The 22,025-nt window shown below is 47.8% G+C and overlaps 1 protein-coding gene across 2 annotated transcripts in view; it reads left to right on the top strand.

Moving 5' to 3' along the window:
* ZC3H3 (zinc finger CCCH-type containing 3) overlaps positions 1–22,025 on the top strand; it is a 367,048-nt gene that overhangs the window by 245,604 nt on the left and 99,419 nt on the right. For both annotated transcript variants that reach the window (XM_068238126.1, XM_068238125.1), the window contains exons 6-8: positions 430–508; positions 3,466–3,621; positions 4,659–4,725. In XM_068238126.1, the coding sequence (XP_068094227.1) occupies positions 430–508; positions 3,466–3,621; positions 4,659–4,725 (302 nt within the window). The remainder of the gene's footprint in view (positions 1–429; positions 509–3,465; positions 3,622–4,658; positions 4,726–22,025) is intronic.

Genomic DNA, 22,025 nt, shown 5'->3' with positions numbered 1-22,025 from the left:
CATGCAGCAACTACATCACCTGCCAACAGTAAAAATGTCACCATGTGATAAATGGCAGAATGTAAATCAGGGATTCAAAAGATGTTACAATGGGCAAACACTGACTAAATCATGTATACATAATTATTGTAAAAGTGAAGCACTTATTTTATTACAATATTTTCACTGGAGTTCCTCTTTAAGGAGTGTCGCATGATTAGCAGAACAGCCATCTTGGTACATCAAATGGAAGGGGCAGTAAGGTAGCCATTATTGATCCAGTTTGTGTACCAATGACCAACCTATCCTTGTGTGTCTAATGGTAATTTAGGTGACGAGGTTATTTCCGGGTTGTGCTGTTTGAGTTTGTCTTCGTCTGGATTTTCTGATTGCATCGACACGAGATAACGACTGCTGAATGCCAAGTAACAAGTTTATCTTCTCTTCCAGGGAAAACGGATGTGAGCAGCATCAGCCCAGTGTCTCTACATTCCAGCCGCAGCTCCACCCCGAGCCGGTACATCGCCAGGTGCGTGAGTCTGTCTGTACCCAGCTTTCTCATTGCATAGGGCCGGATTTACCATGAGGCAGTTTAGGCGCGTGCCTACAGGCGTCTTGTGTGGCTCCACCCCTTCCCAAATGTCCCCTCCCTCAGAGAGCGATGTCACTCACCACCCGCTCCTGTCCAGCAGCTGCAGGCACGTAGTCAGATCCGAGGCTTAATCAGTGACTCCTGTGAAAGTGAGAGTAGCGTGGTGGGCAGTTTGGGTACTGCATCCTCCTCCCTCTGTTCCGGCAATGCACCAACTGCTGTGCACTCCGGCCACACACACTGCCATTTACCGCCTGCTCTTCTCAGCTTGGTGGGGGTGGGCTTGAGGCAATGTAAGGTGGTGACTTACTTGTGTGTAGCCCCACCCTCGATTATGTGTAGCCTGTTTTTATGGTAACTAAAGCCATATATATAATTATTATAATTCTATTATTATTGAAGATTTGGCAGGGCGGGCTCACTCTTTGAATTACCCCGCTGCTAGGTTCATGTACCCAGCGCTCCCAACTGTTCCTCTTTGGGAACCCAGTCCCTCTGTCCTCTTTCAAGACTCCTGGACAGACTTATGTAAATATGTTTGCTGTTTTTTTTTTTTTTTTACTGAAAAATGTATTTAATTGACTCTAAACTTTATTGCGTGACTAGGTGTGTAGTGGAGGCGTGACTAGGGGTGTAGTAGGGGTGTGACTAGGGGTGTAGGGGGTGGGCGTGACTAGGGGTGTAGTGGGGGGCGTGGCTAGGAGTGTAGTGAGGGCTTGACTAGGGGTGTAGTAGGGGCGTGACTAGGTGTAGTAGGGGCGTGACTAGGGGTGTAGTAGGGACATGGCTAGGGTTGTAGTGGGGGCGTGACTAGGAGTGTAGTGAGGGCGTGACTAGGTGTGTAGTGGAGGCGTGGCTAGGGGTGTAGTAGGGGTGTGGCTAGGGGGTGTAGTAGGGGCGTGACTAGGGGTGTAGTAGGGGCGTGACTAGGGGTGTAGTAGGGGCGTGACTAGGGGTGTTGTGAGGACATGGCTATGGGTGTAGTAGGGGCGTGGCTAGGTGTGTAGTGGGGAAATGGCTAGGGGTGTAGTAGAGGCATAGCTAAGTGTGTAGTGGGGGCGTGACTAGGAATGTAGGGGGCGGGGTGACTAGGGGTGTTCTGGGGGCATAGCTAGGGGTTTAGTGGGGTTGTGGCTAGGGGTGTAGTGGATAGGTGTAGTGAGGACATACAGTGGAGGAAATAATTATTTGACCCCTCACTGATTTTGTAAGTTTGTCCAATGACAAAGAACAGTATCATTTCAATGGTAGGTTTATTTTAACAGTGGCAGATAGCACATCAAAAGGAAAATCGAAAAAATAACCTTAAATAAAAGATAGCAACTGATTTGCATTTCATTGAGTGAAATAAGTTTTTGAACCCTCTAACAATAAAAGACTTAATACTTAGTGGAAAAACCCTTGTTTGCAAGCACAGAGGTCAAACGTTTCTTGTAATTGATGACCAAGTTTGCACACATTTTAGGAGGAATGTTGGTCCACTCCTCTTTGCAGATCATCTCTAAATCCCTAAGGTTTCAAGGCTGTCTCTGTGCAACTCTGAGCTTGAGCTCCCGCCATAGGTTTTCTATTGGATTAAGGTCCGGAGACTGACTAGGCCACTCCATGACCTTAATGTGCTTCTTTTTGAGCACTCCTTTGTTGCCTTTGCTGTATGTTTCGGGTCATTGTCGTGCTGGAACACCCATCCACGACCCATTTTCAGTTTCCTGGCAGAGGGAAGGAGGTTGTCGTTCAGGATTTCACGATACATGGCTCCGTCCATTTTCCCGTTAATGCGATTAAGTAGTCCTGTGCCCTTAGCAGAAAAACACCCCCAAAGCAAAATGTTTCCACCCCCATGCTTGACGGTGGGGACGGTGTTTTGGGGGTCATAGGCAGCATTTTTCTTCCTCCAAACACAGCGAGTTGAGTTAATGCCAAAGAGCTCTATTTTGGTTTCATCAGACCACAGCACCTTCTCCCAGTCACTCACAGAATCATTCAGGTGTTCATTGGCAAACTTCAGACGGGCCTGCACATGTGCCTTCTTGAGCAGGGGGACCTTGCGAGCCCTGCAGGATTTTAATCCATTGCGGTGTAATGTGTTTCCAATGGTTTTCTTGGTGACTGTGGTCCCTGCTAATTTGAGGTCATTCACTAACTCCTCCCGTGTAGTTCTAGGATGCTTTTTCACCTTTCTCAGAACCATTGACACCCCACGAGGTGAGATCTTGCGTGGAGCCCCAGAGCGAGGTCAATTGATGGTCATTTTGTGCTCCTTCCATTTTCGAACAATCGCACCAACAGTTGTCACCTTCTCTCCCAGCTTCTTGCTAATGGTTTTGTAGCCCATTCCAGCCTTGTGCAGGTCTACAATTTTGTCTCTGACATCCTTGGACAGCTCTTTGGTCTTTCCCATGTTGGAGAGTTTGGAGTCTGCTTGATTGATTGATTCTGTGGACAGGTGTCTTTTATACAGGTGACTAGTTAAGACAGGTGTCCTTAATGAGGGTGACTAATTGGGTAGAAGTGTCTAACCACTCTGTGGGAGCCAGAACTCTTAATGGTTGGTAGGGGTTCAAAAACTTATTTCACTCAATGAAATGCAAATCAGTTGCTATCTTTTATTTAAGGTTATTTTTTCGATTTTCCTTTTGATGTGCTATCTGCCACTGTTAAAATAAACCTACCATTGAAATGATACTGTTCTGAGACTTTTCATTTCTTTGTCATTGGACAAACTTACAAAATCAGTGAGGGGTCAAATAATTATTTCCTCCACTGTAACTAGGTGTATAGTGGGGGTGTGACTAGGGGTGTTGTCTGGGAGTGGCTAGGGTGTAGTGGAGGCGTGGCTAGGGGGTACATTTTATTAGTAGATGTCATATATCATCCCTCTCCCCCCTCCACAGCCGAGCGGTGCAGCGCAGTCTGGCCATTATCCGACAAGCCCAGCACAAGAAGGTGAAGAAGGAATACTGCATGTATTACAACCGGTTTGGCAGGTGTAACCGTGGCGATGCGTGCCCTTTCATCCACGACCCTGAGAAGGTGGCAGTGTGCACCAGGTGAGCGGAGCGTCCATCGGGGGGCAGTATAGAGCTCTGCTGCCTCTCAGTGGGTGAGGTTATAAAGCTTTCTGTGTGGGTGACTAATGGTACATTTGCATTTGCCTTCTCCTGACACCCCTTCTATAGAACAGAGCAATACCTTCCCCCCCGCAACCCCAACTAGTTATGCCTCTGGCCCTTAAGTTGGCCACACAAGATGCAATAAAATTATCCGATTTTGTGGCAATTCGATAGATATGATCTCTCGACAAAATCGAAAGCTTGTTTTTTTTTTTCATTTGACTGAAAAATCCGATCGGATTTCCTGTTTTTTTACGATTTGTATCGATCCAGAATGCTGGAAATTTTTCTTCAATTTTTCTAAAGATTGTATGGTGTGTGTTAGATTGTCAATTTATTAATATACTGTACATACCCTAGCAATTTCTCAGATTTTCCAATCGTATCATAATTGGCTGAGAATTGAACATTGGTGTGTGGTACATTGGTGAGATTTTTTAAATGTTACAAGCGATCAGACCCCACCAACAGAGAGCTCTGTTGGTGGGGAGAAAAGGGTGGGTAGGAAATCATTTGTGTGCTTAGTTGTGCGGCCCTGCAGCTAGGCCTTAAAGCTGCAGTGGCCTATACAGCAAAACATGGCCTGGTCTTTAGGGGGGTTTAGCACTGTGGTCCTGAAGTGGTTAAAGCAAGCTGCACACTGTAGATTGAACCGCAGTGAGACGCTCTCTCCTCCCTCCCATCTCCATAGAAAGGAATGGGTTTCTGGACAGTGACTGTACACTAATGATCATATCAGGCGACATCTATCCATTCTGTGGTCCAGAATTACCACATGTGGCTGTGACATGAGATGAGCCACTAGGGGGACGTCACTTTCTGCATATCGCAGAGCTGAACTCTGTAAGCAGCCGGGTGATATCGCTTTGGTCTCATCTGATGTCATCATTGCTGTGATCTCATCTGATGTCATCATTGCTCTGATCTGATCTGTGGTCATCATGTGACTTGCTCACATATCTCGTCCTCTCCAGGTTTGTCCGGGGCACCTGCAAGGCCGACGGAACCTGCCCGTTCTCCCACAAAGTTTCACAAGATAAGGTAAGCCATCCGTTTTTTGGTTTGGTAATTTTTTGGGTTTTCCCTCCCTAAACCGGCTCCATCCCGACTTCATATCATTTGGTACCATTTACCCTGCTGGTCATTGTGATCTCTGCATTACAAGTCTGAATCCTCCCTCCGCAGATATGAAGCTTCATAAACACTGTTGATGAAATTTAGTTGAGGCAGCCAATAACGATCACCTCAACCGAGAATTTATTGTGTGTACAGCGGCCCCCAATGACCCTGACGCGAGAGCATTGTTCTCCTTACCCTCCACCCCCATATGACTTCACAACCGCTCTGGAGTGCGGAGGAGGTCCATGAGCTGGGTGGGTGTGTCAATGACCTTCCTGTGTTTCCTGGAGTGCATGAAAGGTAAGGGGAGGTCAGTGAGCTGGGTGGGTGTGTCCATGACCTGTGTTTCCTGGAGTGCATCAGATGTAAGGGGAGGTCCATGAGCTGGGTGGGTGTGTCCATGACCTTCCTGTGTTTCCTGGAGTGCATCAGATGTAAGGGGAGGTCCATGAGCTGGGTGGGTGTGTCCATGACCTTCCTGTGTTTCCTGGAGTGCATCAGATGTAAGGGGAGGTCCATGAGCTGGGTGGGTGTGTCCATGACCTTCCTGTGTTTCCTGGAGTGCATCAGATGTAAGGGGAGGTCCATGAGCTGGGTGGGTGTGTCCATGACCTTCCTGTGTTTCCTGGAGTGCATCAGATGTAAGGGGAGGTCCATGAGCTGGGTGGGTGTGTCCATGACCTTCCTGTGTTTCCTGGAGTGCATCAGATGTAAGGGGTGGTCCATGAGCTGGGTGGGTGTGTCCATGACCTTCCTGTGTTTCCTGGAGTGCATCAGATGTAAGGGGAGGTCAGAAAGCTGGTTGGGTGTGAATAGGGCTGATAGTTAGGGCTGGTGCACACCAAGAGCGCTTTTAAAAACGCTAGCGCTTTGAAAAGCACTTGGCTAATGTATTTGGACGGGATGGAGCACATCAGAGCGATGTGATTTTCTCCCAAACGCGGGTCCTGCAGCATTTCTGTGCTTTCCTAAGGCGGTTCAGCTTAAATGTTAAGTATAGGAAAGTGGAAAATTGCTCTGAAAAGCACTGTGGAGTCCCACACATACAATCCCTGCAAACAATCAAACTAGTACAGGTGGTGTGTTAAGAGATAACAGGGCCCTAGACAAGGTAGTAGATTTGGCGCCACTTTGTGATTCTTTTGGTAAACTGAAGCAGAGAGTTACATAGTTACATAGTTATTTTGGTTGAAAAAAGACATACGTCCATCGAGTTCAACCAGTATAAAGTACAACACCAGCCTGCTCCCTCACATATCCCTGTTGATCCAGAGGAAGGCGAAAAAACCCTTACAAGGCATGGTCCAATTAGCCCCTAAAGGGAAAAATTCCTTCCCGACTCCAGATGGCAATCAGATAAAATCCCTGGATCAACATCATTAGGCATTACCTAGCAATTGTAGCCATGGATGTCTTTCAACGCAAGGAAAGCATCTAAGCCCCCTTTAACCTTCCTGGCGGTAAGCCCGAGCTGAGCTCGGGCTATGCCGCCGGAAGGCACCGCTCAGGCCCCGCTGGGCCGATTTGCATAATTTTTTTTTTGCTGCACGCAGCTAGCACTTTGCTAGCTGCGTGCAGTGCCCGATCGCCGCCGATCCGCCGCTATCCGTTGCGCCGCAGCCGCCCCCCCCAGACCACATGCGCTGCCTGGCCAATCAGTGCCAGGCAGCTCTATGGGGTGGATAGGAATCCCCTTTGACGTCGATGACGTCGGTGACGTCATCCCGCCCCGTCGCCATGGCGACGGGGGAAGCCCTCCAGGAGATCCCGTTCTTTGAACGGGATCTCCTGATCGCTGATCGCCGGCGGCGATCGGAGGGGCTGGGGGGATGCCGCTGAGCAGCGGCTATCATGTAGCGAGACTTTGTCTCGCTACATGAAAAAAAAAAAAAAAAAAAAGAAGATTTGCTGCCCCCTGGCAATTTTTTAGCAAACCGCCAGGAGGGTTAAATGCAGGTATAGAGTTTGCCATAACGACTTCCTGTGGCAATGCATTCCACATCTTAATCACTCTAACTGTAAAGAACCCTTTCCTAAATAAATGGCTAAAACGTTTTTCCTCCATGCGCAGATCATGTCCTCTAGTCCTTTGAGAAGGCCTAGGGACAAAAAGCTCACCCGCCAAGGTATTATATTGCCCTCTGATGTATTTATACATGTTAATTAGATCCCCTCTAAGGCGTCTTTTCTCTAGACTAAATAAACCCAGTTTATCTAACCTTTCTCGATAAGTGAGACCTTCCATCCCACGCATCAATTTTGTTGCTCTTCTCTGCACCTGCTCTAAAACTGCAATATTTTTTTTGTAATGTGGTGCCCAGAACTGAATTCCATATTCCAGATGTGGCCTTACTAGAGAGTTAAACAGGGGCAATATTATGCTAGCATCTCGAGTTTTTATTTCCCTTTTAATGCATCCCAAAATTTTGTTAGCTTTAGCTGCAGCTGCTTGGCATTGAGTACGATTATTTAACTTGTTGTCAATGAGTACTCCTAAGTCCTTCTCCAAGTTTGATGTCCCCAACTGTATCCCATTTATTTTGTATGGTGCTAGACCATTAGTACGTCCAAAATGCATGACCTTACATTTGTCAACATTGAATTTCATCTGCCATGTATGTGCCCATATAGCCATCCTATCCAGATCCTGTTGCAATATGACACTATCTTCCTGAGATTTGATGATTCTGCACAATTTTGTATCTTCTGCAAAAATAGCAACATTGCTCACTACTGCATCTACTAGGTCATTAATAAATAAATTGAAGAGCACTGGACCCAGAACAGACCCCTGTGGGACCCCACTGTTAACAGTCTCCCATTTTGAGTACGATCCATTGACCACAACTCTTTGTTTTCTGTCCATTAGCCAGTTCCCTATCCATGAACACAGACTCTTCCCCAGTCCTTGCATCCTCAACTTTTGCACCAGACTTTTGTGGGGAACAGTGTCGAAGGCCTTTGCAAAGTCCAAGTATATCACATCTACAGCATTCCCAATATCCATATTAGCATTCACTACCTCATAAAAGCTGAGCATGTTAGTCAAACAGGACCTGTCTTTAGTAAACCCATGTTGATGCTGGGAAATATGATTATTTTCTACTATGAAGTCATGTATAGTATCTCTTAGTAACCCCTCAAATAGTTTGCATACAACTGATGTTAAACTTACAGGTCTATAATTTCCTGGATCAGATTTTTTGCCCTTCTTAAATAATGGGAAAACGTGGGCTGTACGCCAATCCACTGGGACTCTGCCAGTTGCAAGAGAGTCACAAAAGATAAGATAAAGGGGTTTATCTATAACTGAACTTAATTCCCTTAGGACCCGAGGATGCATGCCATCCGGGCCAGGTGCCTTGTCTATTTTTAATTTATTTAGTCTTGCCTTCACTTCTTCCTGCGTTAAGTATTTAATATTACAGTTAGAAGATTGAGACTCTTCCGCCTCTGTAGTTTGCAACAGTGCTGTTTATTTTGTGAAGACAGAAGCAAAGAAAGCATTTAATAACTCTGCCTTACCTTGGTCATCCACCATTGAGTTCCCACCCTCATCCTTTAGGAGTCCTATACAGTCAACCTTTCTTTTTTTAGAGTTAATGTACTTGTAAAACTTTTTTGGGTTAGATTTGATATCCTTAGCGATTTGTTTTTCAGCTTCAATCTTTGCCTGCCTAATTTCTTTTTTACAATTTTTATTGCACTCTTTATAATTGCTTAGTGCAGCCTCGATCCCCTCCTGTTTTAATACCTTATAGGAATTCTTTTTCCTCTTCATTTTATCTTTAACCTTTCTATTCATCCATAGAGGCCTTTTTTTATTCCTAGACATTTTGTTTCCATATGGGATATACATACTACAGTATTGATTGAGTATAACTTTAAAAGCTTGCCATTTCCCTTCAGTGTCGTCCCCTTGTAGTACATTATCCCAGTTCACCAAACTTAGTGCCTGCCTAATTTGAGTGAACTTTGCTTTTCTAAAATTCATAGTTTTAGTGGTCCCGCTGCCCCGTGGCCTATCAGTCACCAGATCAAACGTTATCATGTTGTGATCACTATTTCCCAAATGTTCTTGAACCTGCACATTTGATACATTATCTGGCCTATTAGAAATGATCAGATCCAGTAACGCATTCCCCCTAGTTGGTTCAGTTACCATTTGAGTCAAGTAATTGTCCTGTAGTGCTGCCAGAAATCTGCTGCTTTTACCAGAATGGGTAGCCTCAATACTCCAGTCAATGTCTGGAAAGTTGGAGTCACCCATAACTATGACCTCATTTTTACTTGCAGCTTTTTCAATCTGCTGTAGTAATCGCAGTTCTGCAGCTTCATTAATAAGAGGTGGTCTGTAGCATATCCCAATAAGCAATTGGCAACTTTTATTTCCACCATGAATATTTACCCAAACGGACTCCACATGTTCGCAATCTTCCTCCATCTCATCGTTGAGGACAGCTGTAAGAGAATTCTTAACAAAGAGACAAACCCCTCCACCTTTTTTCCCTGTTCTATCCCTCCTAAACACATTGTATCCTTTTAAATTAGCTATCCAGTCATGGCTTTCATCCATCCATGTCTCGGTTATTCCCACAATGTCATAGCCTTTGTCATTCAGAATGAACTCTAGAGAGAGGTCAGAGGATGTGGCAGGAGGGCCTCCTGTCCCCCACTGAGCCCCAGGCACCTACCTAGCTTGCCTGGAGGATGATCCTGCTCTGGGTGTGTTTGGGGTGGGTGTGGTGTGATATGTTCTTGGAGCGCTCCATAGTAGGGATTTTAAATATTTTTTTAAACTTTGCTCTGTTTGTACTGCACCTAAACTTTTTAAGTAATAAAATATTTTGATAAGCCTTGGATTGTGGCTCTGAAATCATTTTTTTTTTGTTTGAGCAACAGTCACGCCCCCCTTTATGAGGCCTGTAACCCACTAGAGCAATTTTTTGAGCGTTTAGGGAGCGATTCAAAACGCTAACGATTTCCCTAAACGCTCAGCTGATGTTAATGGATGAGCTAAATTCCACTGGAGCGACTGTGATTAGCGTTTCAATGTAAAGTATATAAACGCTGGCGTAATCGCTCGTCAAAACCTACACAGAGCGATTTGCTAGCGTTTTTATATTACTGCACACTGGGAAAAAAAATACATTAATTGAAAGGACTCATCAGAATTAAAACCGCTAATTGTAAATTGCTGGCAAAAAGCTTACACTTTTTAAAATCGCTACTTAAATCGTCAGAAACCGCTCATGAAATCGCTCACAAAACGCGCATTAATATCGATTTGCGCTTTTAGTGGGTTCCAGGCATTAGGTGGCCGTGGCTTTTTGAAGTGCTGAGGAGAGCAACGGTATAGTTACCGTTTTAGGCTCAGAGGAAACCGAGGGAAGAGCTTACAGTGAAATCAGCAGACCTGAGTTTTGCGCCGTTCCTCGCCGTCTAGAGATAAAGCATTGCCACAGAGCGGCGTGCCTCCTCCCCGCAGGAGATAATTCCATATAATAGAGAGAGTCTTTACAGCCGGGTAACAGATAAGCCTCATTTGTGCCTCCATCAGATGCCGCGATTAATTTTAACGTCGGGCGCGTTGTGTCTGCGGCCGCCCGGAATTTGCTGTCTGCGGGGATTTACGGAGCTCTGTAAACGTGTATGACTGTCTCGCGATCGCAGAGGTTGCCCCGATACTCGTCTCTGCGGGCCGCTTCCGCCGCCGTCGCTGCTGCTACAACAGCTTTTCCTCTTCAGGGACTTCCCTCCACTCAGCATTTTCCCTCCTAATAAAAATAAGCAAAACACAGAAGTCTGCAGTGAGCAATTTGGAAAGGCTCGTCGACTTTCAGGTTCATTAGCCGGGCGGCAGTGAAGGCTGCGCACTCTCCGAGCGGCGTAATGTGTGGCATAACTCACCGCCCCTCGCCCGCGCCTCCTGTAATTGGGAGGAAGAGGCTTTCGCACCATATGTTACCGGCGAACTACAGCGACGCTTCATAACGGATGGGGAATCACATTTCACTCGATGTCTCAACACATCTCAACATTTTTGTATATATAAAAACGCTTTTCCTTTCATTGGCCTCAATTCTGGTAGGCTTAACGTCGGTTTTACCGCATATGCCGTATTTTACCACATGCGCTAAAAGCAGTACCTATTCTGGTAGGTTTTAGTCTGAGTCTACGGCATGCGGTGAATTAGGTCATAAAATGTGCAGTAATTTTGTGGTATTTATTGAAAATCGGAATTCTCATGATAAATAGGAGAAATCTTAGTAAATAATTTACAGATCAGTTTAAGATCTGCCGGTACCTGGCGGCAAAGTCATATTGTATGCATTTTACAGTTTTCAGGGAGGCCTATAAATACTTTTCATAGGTTGCTACATAATCAAATACACCTCCCCCCAAAAAAATAAACTCTCCCTGTCTTAACTTATGGAAGACAATTAAAGACTTTTATTTTATTTACTGCATGCTTACCGCTGAAATACCACACTTTTATCCACATTTTCCACAGTTTTTACCGCATTTTCGGAAATGTGGAAAAATATTTTAGAATTGCCCCCCAAAAAATGGAAAATACCGATTGCAGTATTTTACCATCAACATTTTTTTTTACCACACATCGCTACCAGAATTGAAGCCACCATATTTCATTACGTCATTCTGGGAGACCAGGTATATTTTGTACTGGCTTTAGAACTCTCAGTAAACAAACATTCTGCAGAGCTGCACCTGACAGGACTAAAGATGTCACCACCAGTGATACATTTCATGGTGTAAGTAAGGGAGAGGAAAGATTTTACAATGGGCAAACACTGACTAAATCATTTATAAACAAATATTGTATATAGAACAATATCAAATAATGAATGAAGAAAAAAAATTGCATAAAAAGGATTAGCATGTGAGGATATTTGTTTTGTATTTTCTACTGCTTACTAGGGAAAAAAAAGAGAAAAAAATACATTTAGATTCACTAACCATGATGTCCAACAACCAGGATTGTGGTAATTAACTCTTATAAGTATGGTCAGCCTTCATAAGCAATGGCTGCACTCTGAGTGTGGGAGGAAAAAAAAAAGGTAAATTACAGTATATAGAATCAGTGCACAATCCAAATACAGACGACTCGTGTTCTGTTTTCGGACTCTGCGCTGATCATATATAATTTACCTGTTTGTGAACTCTGGACGTTGTTCTTTTCTCAGCAGCGGCCACTTTGTTTCCTTGGCGCTGATACACATATGCAAACAGGAAAAAAAAAAAGATTAGCATGTCATTGGCTATCCCCAGGTAATATTCAGCAGGGGAGGTGTGGCCGCAGCCTATAGGGCGATCGTTAAGCTCCCAGAATGCACCTGTGACCACTAGAGTTGGGCCGAACCTCCGATTTTAGGTTCGCGAACCGGGTTCGCGAACTTCCGCGGAAGGTTCGGTTCGCGTTAAAGTTCGCGAACCGCAATAGACTTCAATGGGGAGGCGAACTTTGAAAAAAAAAAAATTATGCTGGCCACAAAAGTGATGGAAAAGATGTTTCAAGGGGTCTAACAACCTGGAGGGGGGCATGGCGGAGTGGGATACACGCCAAAAGTCCCCGGGAAAAATCTGGATTTGATGCAAAGCAGCGTTTTAAGGGCAGAAATCACATTGAATGCTAAATGACAGGCCTAAAGTGCTTTAAAACATCTTGCGTGTGTATACATCAATCAGGTAGTGTAATTAAGGTACTGCTTCACACTGACACACCAAACTCACCGTGTAACGCACCGCAAACAGCTGTTTGTGTAGTGACGGCAGTGGCGGGTTCACTGAACAGGAATACAGTGGCGGGTTCACAGAACAGGTATGCAGTGGTGGGTTCACTGAACAGGTATGCAGTGGCAGGTTCACTGAACAGGTATACAGTGGCGGGTTCACTGAACACAACAGGTATGCAGTGGCGGGTTCACAGAACAGGTATGTAGTGGCAGGTTCACAGAACAGGTATACAGTGGCGGGTTCACTGAACAGAACAGGTATGCAGTGGCGGGTTCACTGAGCAGTACAGGTATGCAGTGGTGGGTTCACTGAACAGGTATGCAGTGGTGGGTTCACAGAACAGGTATGCAGTGGTGGGTTCACAGAACAGGTATGCAGTGGTGGGTTCACAGAACAGGTATGCAGTGGCAGGTTCACTGAACAGGTATGCAGTGGTGGGTTCACAGAACAGGTATGCAGTGGTGGGTTCACAGAACAGGTATGCAGTGGCGGGTTCACTGAACAGGTATGCAGTGGCAGGTTCACTGAACAGGTATGCAGTGGCAGGTTCACTGAACAGGTATGCAGTGGTGGGTTCACAGAACAGGTATGCAGTGGTGGGTTCACAGAACAGGTATACAGTGGTGGATTCACAGTACAGGTATGCAGTGGCGGGTTCACAGAACAGGTATGCAGTGGTGGGTTCACAGAACAGGTATGCAGTGGTGGGTTCACAGAACAGGTATGCAGTGGGGGGTTCACAGAACAGGTATGCAGTGGTGGGTTCACAGTACAGGTATGCAGTGGTGGGTTCACAGAACAGGTATGCAGTGGTGGGTTCACAGTACAGGTATGCAGTGGTGGGTTCACAGTACAGGTATGCAGTGGTGGGTTCACTGAACAGGTATGCAGTGGTGGGTTCACAGAACAGGTATGCAGTGGCAGGTTCACTGAACAGGTATGCAGTGGTGGGTTCACAGAACAGGTATGCAGTGGCAGGTTCACAGAACAGGTATGCAGTGGTGGGTTCACAGTACAGGTATGCAGTGGTGGGTTCACAGTACAGGTATGCAGTGGTGGGTTCACAGAACAGGTATGCAGTGGTGGGTTCACAGAACAGAACAGGTATGCAGCCAGGAACAAGCTAAGCCTAACTAATCTTTCCCTATGAGAGACAGTCTGCAGCAGCTCACCCTACTCTCACTAATGCAGGCACACGAGTGAGCGTAATGGCCGCCGCTGCCTGCCTTTTATAAGGGGGGGAGTGGCTCCAGGGGCTAGTGTAGCCTAATTGGCTACACTGGGCCTGCTGACTGTGATGTAGAGGGTCAAAGTTGACCCTCATGGTGCATTATGGGGCGAACCGAACTTCCGCAAAAGTTCGCCTGCGGGACGCGAACGCGAACCACTGAAGTTAGCATGGAACCGTTCGCAGGCGAACCGTTCGGCCCAACTCCAGTGACCACAAGTCAGAGTATTTCAAGCACACTGGGAAGGAGCAGGCAGCTGTTAGTTGCTGGGGATCTAGGGGCAGATAGATTCATATGGAAGAGTAGTCAGTCTGTCCATCTCGGGGGATGTCAGAAATTTATGATAACCGACCCACTGAAGACTATCAGAGGAAAACTCCAGCGAGGCCCCAGCAGTCATTGGGCCCATTCAAATCACGTTTTCTCTTAAAGTGAATGGAAACCGCATTTTAAAGCAAATGAAGCAAATACTTACCTAAGGAGAGGGAAGGTTCTGGGTTGTATAGAGCCTTCCGTCTCCTCTCTCGGTGCTCTCTATCCTGTGCTGGCTCCTCCCCGTTTCAATCCCCCGCCGGAAGGGTATTTGGAAGTCTTCGGGAGCCGTGTCCTCCTGAAGACGTGCGGCTCCATACTGCACAGGCGTGAGCGTGCAAGAGAGCGTGCTTGTGCAGGTGCAGTACAGGGCGGCCCTTCTTCAGGAGCACTCGGGCTCCCTGAAGACTTCTGAAGCCTCCTTCGGCCGGGTAAAGGAATATTTGACTAATTTAGTCACATCATGCTACCGGGCGAGCCAGCACTGGAACGAGGGGACCGGGAGAGGAGCCGAAAGGCTCTATAGGACCCAGAGCCTTCCCTCTCCTTGGGTAACTATCTGTCTCATTTTTTTAAATGCGGTTCCGATTCACTTTAAAGGGTTTCCGATGCGAACATCAAAATCTATTTGTTTACTCACCTGGGTCTCCTTCCATCCCCGAGCAGCCGTCTCAGCCCCTCCCACCCCAGTCCCGGTCCTCCTCGGTGCCCCCGCTGGCTGCCCTCAATGATGGCGACCCGCTGGCAGGGTCGGCTATACTGCGCCTGTATGGGCACTCATGTGCGGGCATCCAAATCATCTGGAGCGTACTGAGCATGCTCAGTAGTTGTGTGCAGAAGAGCCGACCCCGCCGGCGGGTCGCCATTATTGTGGGCGCCCAGCGGGGACACCGAGGAGGACCGGGGCTGCGGAGAGGGGCTGAGATGGCTGCTCAGGGCTGGAAGAAGGCCCAGGAGAGTAGGAAAATAGATTTTGATGTTCGCAACGGAAGTCCTAACCACTTTGGGACCACAGGCTTTATCTGAAGACCAGGCCATTTTTTACAAAAATGGTCACTGCAGCTTTAAAGGGAACCTTAACTGAGAGGGACATGGATGTTTCCTTTTAAACAATACCAGTTGCCTGGCAGTCCTGCTGATCTCTTTGGCTGCAGTAGTGGCTGAATCACACACCTGAAACAAGCATGCAGCTAATCCAGTCTGACTTCAGTCAGAGCACCTGATCTGCATGCTTGTTCAGGGGCTGTGACTAAAAGTATTAGAGACACAGAATCAGCAGGAGAGTCGGGAAACTGGTATTATTTTAAAAGGAAAAATCCATATCCTTCTCCGTTTAGGTTCCCTTTAAGGGCTCGCTGCAGGCCGCACAACTCAGCACACAAGTGATCTCCCCCTTTCTTCCCCACCAACACAGATTTCTGTTGGTGGGGTCTGATCGCCCCCCAATGTTTATTTTTTTGTTGTTGTAAATATTTGTCTTTATTTTGTTAATAAATGTCACTGTTTTTTTTAAATAATTTATTCCCGTCCCTCCCTCCCCCCGCCAGCCAATCAGCGTTATCGGCTGTCATAGGCTTCAGCCTATGACAGCCAATCACCGCAGAGTCTCCCAGGGGGACAGCCATGTGCCACGGCTGTCCCCAGTACAGCGCTGCTGTAGATCGCAGCACTTTCGCCGTCTAACAGTCTCTGAGCGGCGATCGGCGCTGGGAGACTGAAGGCCGAGCCAAGCTCCGCCTACCAAGCGGAGATGCGCACTCTCCTGCAAAAGCCAGCCCCAGGACTTTACACCCATCGGCGTTAGGCGGTCCTATCCCATAGGTGATATTTTCCCGCCTTGTTAATAAAATGCCTTCTAAGCCACCAGCAAGCAAATAACACTCAGAATAGTTTTGGCAGGACTTGTTCACCTGCTATTTGGTGCTTCTATCAGTTGCAGAGGGCTGAGAAGTCATGTTAAACAGAAGATGTCACAATGATCTCCTAGGAAAAAACTTAGGATGAAAAGTGAGTTGGATCGGGTCCGTTGTTTTGCCAAACGCACTTCCTGTTGATTTCGATTGGTCCAAGACCGCGCTACAATTTGCAATCTGCCTGACATCTGGAATTATTCTCAGGGAGAGTAACGCACACTCCACACTGAAAACCGTGATCACAGTTGTGATTTTCACTACTTTACGTGCACACCGTGATTACACGTGCGATTACAGTTTCCGACGAAGGGGGAACGCAGGAAATTTTTCAAATGGAAGATGTTGAACAAATTGCATGGCACCACGTTTACCATGTACCCTGCATGCACTGACATTCAAGCAGGGAACAAACTTGTCTTTCAGTTTTCTGCATGCGTTTTTCTGCTTACGCTTTCTGCACACCAAGTGTGTTTCTATGCAGGGAAACGCACTCGTTTTTTCACAGCAGCTGATGTAAGTGATACAGAAAACTGACAAAATGTGCAGAATCATGATGCAGGATGTCAGGTTTTTTTCTGCCCGCGAAACAAAAACATTTAAAGAAAACCTGTAATGAGAAAACCTCCCCTGGGGGGTACTCACCTTGGGTGGGGGAAGCCTCCGGATCCTATTGAGGCTTCCCCTGTCCTCCTCGGTCCCACGGCGGCGGCGGTGAAAAAGCTCCCCGAACAGCGGGGATGTAAATATTTACCTTCCCGGCTCCAGTGCAGGCGCAGTATCGGCTCTCCGCTCGGAGATAGGCGGAAATAGCCGATCGCTGTCGGGCCGCTCTACTGCGCAGGTGCAAGTCTCCTGCAAGTCTCCTGCACCTGTGAGTAGAGCGGACCCGACAGAGATCGGCTATTTTCGCCTAACTACGTGCAGAGAGCCGCAACAGCGCCCCCGCTGGAGCCGGGAAGGTAAATATTCCACAGGCTGTCGAATTTGTCACCTGTGCGTTCCGGGGGCTGCAGCGAGACCGCCGTGGGACACAGGAGGGATAGGGGAAGCCTCAATAGGGTCCTGAGGCTTCCACCTACTGAGGTGAGTACCCCCCAGGGGAACTTTTTTCGTTACAGAATCTCTTTAAGTGTGAACTGGGACATTGATTAACAAGAGTTCTCAGTTTTTCTGTGCAGAAAACGCGCACGAAAACAGTCAAGTGTGTTCCCTGCCTCAACCTAATCGCAGATGAGGGAAATATGCAGCAGGCGTTCCTTATTGGCTGTACAGCGGGGCGCACTACTCTGTTGGTAACGATGCCGTGCGGTTGGGAAAACACATGTATTTCATAGATCATCTGGAAACGCACGCAGTATGGAAGGGCCGGCGGTTCTAATCACACAAGTGTCTGGGAGTGTTTAGAACAGACGCTGGGGGGTGAATGCGTCTGGCTGTGACAGTAGCGCGGTGGTGAGCAGAGTTCCTATGAGGATTTGGCACAGGGTGGCAGGAAAGTGACCCTACAATGGGTGCCCGCTGAGCACAACCCCCGGCCAGTGTAACATGTCCGCCATCACTGACCCCACACGTGTGTATTGTTACCGGCGTTTCCATGCCCCTCCCCTCAGCGACAGAACGACGGGGAAACGCCCAGTATTATTGGTAATGTGAGTCTGTCCTACACCATACAATCCTGATTGTGCTGCTGTTGTATCCAATCTGTGTATTATAATGGTAGGCACACTTTGAGCAGATTCTTTAGGCTAGATTGTACAATCAAAGTTGCATGGTGTATAGCCAGCTTTAGGACTGGTTCTCTGCTATGTATTGCACTTGCATTGAGCACAGCACCTGACATGGCACAGTGTGGGTGCCGGGCGTTCTTTATATGAGTGGCGAGGCATCCGCAGTCCAGATATAACCACGTTGGATGCGTGCAATAAGGCTTGTGGGGATCAGTTGCTCGTTTTGAACGAGTTCCATCTCACCTGTGTACAAAGCGTCCCTCGACAGAACGACACAACAAATAACATTTATATTGCGCTTTCCACCTGGTGGGCTCAAAGCGCCAGAGCTGCAGCCACTAGGGCGCGCTCTATAGACAGTAGCAGTGTTAGGGAGGCTTGCCCGAGGACTATGTACTGAATAGGTGCAGCTTACTGAACAGGGACAGTTTAGATTCAAACCCAGGTCAGAGGCGGAGCCCTTAAAGGACACCTGAGGTGAAAATAAACAAATTAAATAAATAATTGTATCTATCCTCCTCTTCCTCCTAAAAATGACTTTTTAAGATATTCCACAGTTATATATTTTATATTTAAATCTACTTTTTACGTTTTTACTGTTTTGTTGTTTTTGCTCAATTATATATTCATTGAAGTGTGCCAGAGCTAAAATCTATTAACTATTGACCCTTTTTATCTCTTTCCTGCTCTCAGAAGCCATTTTCTGCTAGGAAAGTATTTTATAGTTGTAATTTCTTATCAGTGAGGGTTACACTGTAGTCTGACCCAGTCCTGACTCAGACAGGAACAGCCACTTACATACCTGATGTTTAACTCTTTCAGGCAGAGAAAGAAAAAAAGGAACACAGCATAGTTATTAGTGTACTAGGCACTGTACAGACACATGTCTATCTCATCATGTCACATGTCACCTCGGATGTCCTTCAACCAGTACACTAGCTAGTAGCCCTGGGGAGGCCTGGGTATCAGTATCTGTGTACAGAGGTCCCTCTCTGTGTGTCCCTCACTGGCGTCTCTGTGTGTCCCTTACTGGCGTCTCTGTGTGTCCCTCGCTGGCGTCTCTGTGTGTCCCTCGCTGGCGTCTCTGTGCGTCCCTCGCTGGCGTCTCTGTGAGTCCCTTGCTGGCGTCTCTGTGCGTCCCTCGCTGGCGTCTCTGTGTGTCCCTTGCTGGCGTCTCTGTGTGTCCCTTGCTGGCGTCTCTGTGTGTCCCTTACTGGCGTCTCTGTGTGTCCCTCGCTGGCGTCTCTGTGTGTCCCTCGCTGGCGTCTCTGTGTGTCCCTCGCTGGCGTCTCTGTGTGTCCCTTGCTGGCGTCTCTGTGTGTCCCTCGCTGGCGTCTCTGTGTGTCCCTTACTGGCGTCTCTGTGTGTCCCTTGCTGGCGTCTCTGTGTGTCCCTCGCTGGCGTCTCTGTGTGTCCCTCGCTGGCGTCTCTGTGTGTCCCTTACTGGCGTCTCTGTGTGTCCCTTGCTGGCGTCTCTGTGTGTCCCTTGCTGGCGTCTCTGTGTGTCCCTCGCTGGCGTCTCTGTGTGTCCTTCGCTGGCGTCTCTGTGTGTCCCTCGCTGGCGTCTGTGTGTCCCTTGCTGGCGTCTCTGTGTGTCCCTTACTGGCGTCTCTGTGTGTCCCTTACTGGTGTCTCTGTGTGTCCCTTGCTGGCGTCTCTGTGTGTCCCTCGCTGGCGTCTCTGTGTGTCCCTCGCTGGCGTCTCTGTGTGTCCCTCGCTGGCGTCTCTGTGTGTCCCTCGCTGGCGTCTCTGTGTGTCCCTTGCTGGCGTCTCTGTGTGTCCCTTGCTGGCGTCTCTGTGTGTCCCTTGCTGGCTGGCGTCTCTGTGTGTCCCTTGCTGGCGTCTCTGTGTGTCCCTTGCTGGCGTCTCTGTGTGTCCCTTGCTGGCGTCTCTCTGTGTCCCTCGCTGGCGTCTCCGGTACGAGGATACAGGCTTGTCAGCTTCACATCGGGGAGATCCGGATATCAGTATCTGTGTACAGAGGTCCCCTGTGTGTCCTGGAGGGGGGGGCCGGGTATCAGTATCTGTGTACAGAGCAGCCCCTCTCTGTGTGTCCCTCGCTGGCGTCTGTGTGTGTCCCTCGCTGGCGTCTCTGTGTGTCCCTTGCTGGCGTCTCTGTGTGTCCCTTGCTGGCGTCTCTGTGTGTCCCTCGCTGGCGTCTCTGTGTGTCCCTTGCTGGCGTCTCTGTGTGTCCCTTGCTGGCGTCTCTGTGTGTCCCTCGCTGGCGTCTCTGTGTGTCCCTTGCTGGCGTCTCTGTGTGTCCCTCGCTGGCGTCTCTGTGTGTCCCTTGCTGGCGTCTCTGTGTGTCCCTCGCTGGCGTCTCTGTGTGTCCCTCACTGGCGTCTCTGTGTGTCCCTTGCTGGCGTCTCTGTGTGTCCCTTGCTGGCGTCTCTGTGTGTCCCTCGCTGGCGTCTCTGTGTGTCCCTCGCTGGCGTCTCTGTGTGTCCCTCGCTGCCGTCTCTGTGTGTCCCTCGCTGCCGTCTCTGTGTGTCCCTCGCTGCCGTCTCTGTGTGTCCCTTGCTGGCGTCTCTGTGTGTCCCTTGCTGGCGTCTCTGTGTGTCCCTTGCTGGCGTCTCTGTGTGTCCCTCGCTGGCGTCTCTGTGTGTCCCTTGCTGGCGTCTCTGTGTGTCCCTTGCTGGCGTCTCTGTGTGTCCCTCGCTGGCGTCTCTCTGATACGAGGATACAGGTTTGTCAGCTTTACAGCGCCGCAGAAAGATGCCTGTGATTGAGAGCCCCATCACCTGCGTTTACGAGAGTATTATCCATTCCTGATCACATTGTAATGTGCAGAGGAGTCGGCTCCGGGAGGTGATTGTGTCCCCATTAATCCCCGCGCTTTACAGCCCTGACATTGCGAAGGAGTCAGACTATCATGCAGCGGATCGCACAGTACTGTGGCCCGGAGCTGCCTTACAGTGGAGCTGAACTCTCGCACAGGACAGAAGGAAAACAGAGAGAAATGCACCCTGTATGTATTTAGAGAGCTTAGCCTGTCTAATTCCCCTTCATCTGTATTGGTAGGTGAACAGAGGCGCCAGAAGGATAAAAGTACATACAATTTTTAAAAAATTGCTGGGAGGAAGTGGTGGACTCGCCTCCGTTAAAGTAGACACCAAGGACTGTAAATATATAGATATACACATTTATTGAAAATACCCCAAAGATGCAACGCGTTTTGCGGGCACAGCCCACTTCTTCAGGCAATAAGCAGGGGATAAACAACAGCAATTCAGTTATAGCAAGCAGAGCACCTCTGCTTGCTATAACTGAATTGCTGTTGTTTATCCCCTGCTTATTGCCTGAAGAAGTGGGCTGTGCCCGCGAAACGCGTTGCATCTTTGGGGTATTTTGAATAAATGTGTATATCTATATATTTACAGTCCTTGGTGTCTGCTTTAACGGAGGCGAGTCCACCACTTCCTCCCAGCAATTTTTTAAAAATTTTATGTACTTTTATCCTTCTGGCACCTCTGTTCACCTACCAATATATTTGAGTCCACCCCAGGTGGAGGGGTGAGCTACCCCCTTTCTTCCTATCTACAGAGAGCGACTTCTTAATCCTGAGTGAGGACAGGTCTAATCTCCTCACCTGCCTAATGAGTGGTTACCTAGGTGGTAACCCGTGTTTGTGAGTATTACCATCTCACTGTTTCATTTATCCAATCAATTTTGACATACTACACCATATTGGGCTCTCGATTTCTCTTCAACTTTAGTTCCCTTCATCTGTGACTAATCACAAGTTGTAATTTGATCCCTCAGCTGCGTCAGCTGACTGCCACGGCAGAGAGTTCATTGATAAACACAGGATGTTAACCCTATGTCTGTTTTCATGAAAGCAGGAAGTAGACACACTGCAAATTTATTGCAGGAGCACTGTGAGCTGTAACAAATACATGTTTTTTTTCTGTTAAGGTTATTATGCTGTTGCTGATCTTTTAGAGCAGAGGGGAAGTTCTGAGTTCAGGTCCACTTTTACCAAGCGAGAAGGTTTTTACCTGTCTTGCCTGATTATAATATCAATGTCCCTTTCAATAAGTAACTGCCTCATGTTGTGCCCTGATCAATAATGTCATTATAATGCAATACAGAGTCTGTTTACTCTTGTATCTCCTGAACAGCCAGGCAGCCAGTTTTAGGTGCCTCCAGAGCAGTATCGATAGCCAGTGGTTGGTGCCCCCAGAATAGGTTAGTCAGGTATAGGTGCTCCCAGAATAGGTTAGTCAGGTATAGGTGCTCCCAGTATAGGTAGCCAGCTATAGGTGCCCCCAGTATAGGTAGCC

Source organism: Hyperolius riggenbachi, chromosome 5 (assembly GCF_040937935.1).
Source record: "Hyperolius riggenbachi isolate aHypRig1 chromosome 5, aHypRig1.pri, whole genome shotgun sequence".
Classification (NCBI taxonomy): Eukaryota; Metazoa; Chordata; class Amphibia; order Anura; family Hyperoliidae; genus Hyperolius; species Hyperolius riggenbachi.
Note: the sequence above shows the minus strand (reverse complement) of the source record. Positions and strands in the feature narration are given on the sequence as shown.